A 6045-nucleotide genomic window follows, 5' to 3' on the forward strand; every position below is an offset into this window, starting at 1 on the left:
AAAGTTTCATATCACAAATTTTTTTTCATATTTTACCTAAAAATATGCTTATTTCTCCAAACCCTGCAATACCCATGGGAGTAATTATTAACTCATATGTTAGAACTTGCTTTTCTAGTCTTTTAAGCTTGTAAGCAATATGGTCTTATAATCTCTCTTTCTTCAATTCAATGTTTTTTTGTTCATTTAGTCTACTGTGGATAGGTTTTAAGAGCATTGAGCATTTGCAGGAGCCACTTGTGCAAAGAACACCTACAAAAGAGCTCTAAAAGATCTCACATGTTACTGTTATCTCTTTGGTAAGAGGTCACCTAAGAAACAACAAGATGATGGATGATGGATCTAATGCCATTTCAGATCCTTACTCTCATTTGCATGAGTAGCTAGCTCGCAATCTTAGCTTTCACTCACCAAATGCTCAAAATTGGAAACTTTATTGCGGAACATTTCTGGTTGAGTCTCAGGGTCAACCCCTGGATATGTTTCTCGACTCCACTGAAAAGGTCAGATTGACTATTCAACTGCAGAAGAATTCAAAGGAAGAAAGCTCATAGCAACTCTTATTTCAGTTCTCTTGTATAATCAGAATATATTCACTTCGATCATCTTCTGGTAAGAATGGGAAGAAGAATGACGAGGAGGATGATAATGAGAATGATTATCCCGATGCATGTCCACTTTCGGCTTCTCCTCTGCGATCGCTTGGCCTTGACCAGCTGCTGTGTTCCTCGATCCACAAAAGACGCTGCCTTGTTGACATGTTCCTCGATTGTATTAAGCTGCGCGCCCTGTGCGTCCACCAGTGTTGCCAGATCCTGGAAGATCTGCTGCAGCTCCCGCAAATTTTTCTCCACTTCCATCATGGCATCGTGTCGCTCCTGAATCTCCTGGATTGTGTCGAGAATCTGCCTCCTCCCCTGCTCCTGGATGGCCTTTCGTAAGAAATTTTCGCTCTCCCCGGTCTGGATCATCCGCTCGATCACCTCCTGGCTCGCCTGTTCGCCCGTGACGGTGAAGTAACGGCGCTCGATCGTCCCGCGGTACTCGCTGCTCATCCTCTCCCGCAAGTTTGCGAAATCGGCCATGAGGTCGCGAAGCTTGATCCGGAGGCTGTTGGTGATGGACATCCTGGTTCGATCGGTGGACGAGCCCTCCTCGCAGCCCTTCACCTTCCTGTTGGCTAGATTGCTCGCATCCAGCGCCTCGAGCTTGGATTTGATGGAGCGCCCGTTCTTGAGCACGAGGGAGACGTGTTCGTCCATGCGCAACCGGAGCTCTCTCATGGCTCCCGGCCTGTGAATGCCCTTGGTCGACTCATTGTCCTCATTGAGCTTGAGGAGGAGCTCCTGGATCGCGTCCATGCCGTCCTTAATCTTGCTCACCTCTTCGAAAAAACCCACCAGGCTCTTCTCCGAGTTGTGGACCGCCATCTCCACGTCCAGGGGGCTGGCCTCCATGTCGGATCCCCGAGGGAAGGAACTCGATAGCAAATTATTCATCCTTTTAATCTACCAGTCGGCCAATCGATCGAATGAAACCTCTTAGCCCTTCCTTTCTCCTCCCTCAAAGAGCTTGCCAGGTTTGACCACGCGTGCACGCGGAGAAGAGAAAGAACTTTTCCAAGTGGAGACAAGAGAATATTCATCTTCTGGACTGCATTAAAGTGTCTCAATTACCTTGTCTCCTTTTTCCTTGGAACGATCTTCTGTCTGGATGAACAAAAAAGGATCTATATGCTACATTTTACTCCATTAATGCCACTTGGTATGAAGCACAACTAAGAACTTATGTTAACAAATTTGGGGACTAAATTATTTAGGAATGTTTAAGTTTCTCTCTGAGTCTAATGACAGTGTCAACGATGGTGTTAAATGTGAGATTAGAAGTGATCAGAAAAATAAAAAAGAAGATCATAAAATAAAAAAATAGTATAGTGTTATATGAAAACAAATAATAGTAATGCTTTTTTTATTATGATGTATTTTTCTTTAGTATATAATACCATTATTTTGAAGTTTAAAAAAAATCAAAAGTATCCTTATTATTCTCTGATTTCAGAAAAAGTAAATTCTACAATTTGATTCTAAAAATAATATTTTTCCATTTGAAGAGTGTCAAGAAAAAAAATTATTTTTAAATCCAGCATTTAAAGCTGCCAAATATTTATTTTTGATAAGTGGTTTTTATATGATATAAAAAGTAAGAAATTTTTCAAAAATAAAAAATCAAATCTATGAGTGCATGGAATATGGAAAAGGAATACAAAAATGTGCATATCAATTAGCCCAAAAACCCTAGCTTATATAGAGCGAGTGCTCCAGATTGAAACCAATCCGATGGCTACTAAAATCACACTACGCTAATATTAGTATATGGCATTGTAGCCGTACACTTGGCCCTTACATCATCCCCTCCCCTCGGAATAATGGAAGGCCGTCAGGGTTCTCTTGTAGACGGGCCGAGATCTGGAGGAACGTCAGGAGGAGGCATCGATGGGTCTGTAGATGGTATTAATTGCTCATGATCCCTTTGTATGAAGCATTTCAACTGCTGCACATACACAATCTCCAGAAGATTAGCCTACTAAACGTCATGTTGAACCTCATAAACTTGTGGTCCAACTTGCCGCAACACCCGATACGGTCCTTTCCACTGCACAAAGAGCCCCTTAGATAAACCACGTACCGTAAGATGGAGAAAACGGACTAACACCAAATCATCCACTTTGTACTCTGCAAGTGGATGATGATGGGAGTTGTAGCACTGTTGTTGTCCCACTTGTACGCGGCCTAAGTGTTTGGCAAACTCTGTTCGGACAAGTGGAAGAATGCTTGTCAAATATTAATCCCATAACTTAGCATCGGGTGCTTATGGCAATCGCGAAGGTAAACCCAGCTCCGTTGATAATATTGGATCATGACCATATATAAGTTTATACGGTGAAGCACCAACAGAACTCTACACCCCTGTGACATAGGCATACTGAAAAGACGGCAAATAACCATCCCAATCCAAATGCTGAAAGTTCACATACTTCACAATCATCCCTTTAAATGTCCGAACGAGCTGTTCCACCAAACCATCTGATTGTGGATGATAAGCATTCGTGAAAGTGTGGCGTATCTCCAACCGAGACATCAAAACATGAAATGTCTCAGCCATAAATGCAGGACCATTATCCAAAAGAATCCGCTCCGGACAAGAATGCTAAAACACCACTCGATTGAGGAGGAAATATCCAACAGCAGTTGTAAAGGCGCTAGCAAGAGCACTAACTTCCACCCAATGAGTTAAGTAGTCAGAAGCAATAATAACATACTCATTGCCAACAGTTGACTGTGGAAAAGGTCCCATAAGATCAAACGCTACCAACTCAAACAGACAGGAAATTGCAATTGACTCCAACCGTCCTTCTGCAGCACAAGGGGGAGTATTATGAGATTGGCACCAAATGCAGCTACACACATACCGAATAACATCATGTCGCATCTCCGGCCAATAGAAAGACCTGCGTAGCTTCTCGGTCACACGACGATGTCCCATATGCCCATCTAGAACAGGAGAATCATGGTAGGCATGGAGAAACTGCGGAATAAAGATAGAAGGCACCACTAGCTGTAAATGATCATTAGGATCCGTCCTCACAAAATAAAAAAGGCCATCTTCAAGGCAATATTGAGAATATAAATGCCGGAAAGGCAAATCATCAACAAGTGATGCAGGATCCTCAAATGCATCTTGAAGCCTTTAAATCCACGACTCAATCTTTTGAGCCTCCAAATTTTAAAATGAATATACATATCAATTTAAAATTTGATTTGTGAGGGCCAAGTGTACAGCTACGATGCCATATACTAATATTAGCGTAGTGGGATTTTAGTAGCCGTCGAATTAGTTTCAATCTGGACCAATCGCTCTTGTATATAAGCTAGGGTTTTTTGGCTAATTGATATGCACATTTCTATATTCCCTTTCCATATTCCATGCACTCACATTGGTGGAGATGAGGGGCACCTTTGATTGTCCCTGAAGAGTGTTTGGATTTGGGATTTTGGTTTAGATCTAGCTTTTGCATCGTCTAGATCTAGTTTTTTCCATTTCCTTTCTTTTGTTCTTCCCTTTCAGGATTTTGGTTTAGATCTAACTTTTTGCATTGTTTAAATCTACCATTTCCTTCTAGCTTTTTGTCATTTCTATTCTTTTGCTCTTTCTTTTTTCGTTCATCTTCATGGTGGATCAGCAATCTCCTTCTTTGACTCTAGAGCAGTAGTTGGTTCAATTGCTTAATGCTATGCGCTTGCAATTGAACAACCAATCTCAATTGATGGTGGCATTCATGGCACGTGGTCCAACTCTTCCTGCTCTTGGTGCCAATCCTTGCGTTCGTCCAGAGTTCTTTCGTGGGAATCTTGGGGATGATGTGTACCATTGGTTCGATCACTTCATGGTGATTGCCATATATCATTCTTGGGATGATGCTCGATGTTTGTGTGAGTTTCCCACGTGTCTCCAAGGGATGGCATTGCAGTGGTACAATGGATTGAGCGCGGCCACATGTGGGGATTGGAGTGTTCTTCCAGATGTCTTCAAACGTGCTTTAAGGCATGCTGACAATTGTGATGATGCCTTCCAACAATTGCATCGTCTTCGCCAAGAGCCATCTGAGTCGGTGATGCAATTTGGCATTCATTTCCGAAGTCTTTTGCTTCGTGCGCAGCCCAATATGTCGGAGCGGATCAAGCTAGGAATGTTGTGGCTAGTACTTCGTCCAGATCTTATTGGACTTGTGCATGCATTTGCTCTTACCACCCTTAACGATGCTCTTTGCTTGGCACAATGTTATGAAACGTCGCCTCTTCCACTTCTCACTACATGTCCTTTAGCTCCACTTCCTATGAGTGATGGTCCTATTCCAATGGAGGTTGATGCTGCTGCTACTCGAGTCCAAAGACAAGGGCGAGGACGTGGTCGTGGCCATGATATTCATTACTAAGTGTGTGATGAAGTTGGTGATACTTATCGGCGTTATCAGCGCTTTCCGGATTGGCAACCTCCATTTCCTAGGTGGAGACCTTGGCGTCAGCAACATCCTGTTGGTGCTGCTGCAATGGAAGGTTTGGACACTGCGGTACATCTAGGAAACGAGGAGTCGCGCGAGTAACGGAGGGACCTTGCGCGAATAAGTGAGTGACCCCTCCATCTTTCTTTCGGGAGTATCATCAAGGGGTTCACTCGGCACCGGTTCATTCAGTGTTTACTTTCCAAGCTCGTTTTTATAAGAGGTCTCCTATTATTCTCTCTGTGTTGGTTGATACAGGTTCGAGTTTATCTTCTATTGCTCAACCTGTTGCCACACGTTGTCGTCTACACTTGCATCGTGCAACGGACCCAGTTTTCATTCTTTATGGCAATGGCCGTACACATGCATGTGCACAAGATGAGGTGGATTTGGTTGTGCATGTGGGCGATCTTGAGCTTGAGCTGCAGTTGTTGCGGGTGGTGCCGAGTCAAACTTTTGACCTCATTCTTGGTATGGATTGGTTGCAACGCAATCATGCTAAGTGTGACTTTGAAGCTTCTCCCCCTTGTCTCATACTTCCTTATGTTTTATCCATTCCTCTCACTTCTATACCTCTTCATCCCTCTACCTTTACCTCTGTTTCCATTACTTTTGTTCCCCCACTATTTCCTCCTATGTTTCCATTTTGTTTTATTCTTCCCTTTTCCAATCCCTTCGATGATCTTTGTGTTGCAACTGGTGACTAGCTTATGAAGGAGTATTCTGATCTCTTTGAATTTGACCTATCGTCTGGGGCCAAAATTGCCACATGTCATCCCATTCCAACCGGGGATGCTCGTCCAATCAAGGTTCTGGTTCGTCGTCAGTCACCCAAGGAGATCAAGATTTTACGTGCAAATGTCAAGGAGATGTTGGAAAAGGGTGTTATTCGGAAGTTGCGGAGTCCTTGGGCATGTGAACCTCATCTTGTGATGAAACCTGATGGGAGTATTCATTTCTGCATTGACTATCATTTGTTAAATGAA

At 43.1% G+C, this 6045-nt stretch overlaps 1 protein-coding gene across 1 annotated transcript; it reads right to left on the reverse strand.

Annotated features, from left to right (window-relative positions):
- Nucleotides 1-532: 532 nt before the first annotated feature.
- LOC9641781 (syntaxin-124) lies at nucleotides 533-1549 on the reverse strand. The gene has a single exon (XM_002960899.2). The coding sequence runs from the start codon at nucleotides 1497-1499 to the stop codon at nucleotides 603-605; it is 897 nt and encodes a 298-aa protein (XP_002960945.1). The 5' UTR covers nucleotides 1500-1549; the 3' UTR covers nucleotides 533-602.
- Between the last annotated feature and the right edge of the window lie 4496 nt (nucleotides 1550-6045).

The sequence above is a fragment of the Selaginella moellendorffii genome, unplaced genomic scaffold, assembly GCF_000143415.4.
Source record: "Selaginella moellendorffii unplaced genomic scaffold, v1.0 SELMOscaffold_0, whole genome shotgun sequence".
NCBI classification, from domain to species: Eukaryota; Viridiplantae; Streptophyta; class Lycopodiopsida; order Selaginellales; family Selaginellaceae; genus Selaginella; species Selaginella moellendorffii.

Excerpts from the sequence above, each read along its gene's own strand:
- LOC9641781 (XM_002960899.2), bottom strand. The coding sequence starts at position 1,499 with ATGAATAATTTGCTATCGAGTTCCTTCCCTCGGGGATCCGACATGGAG.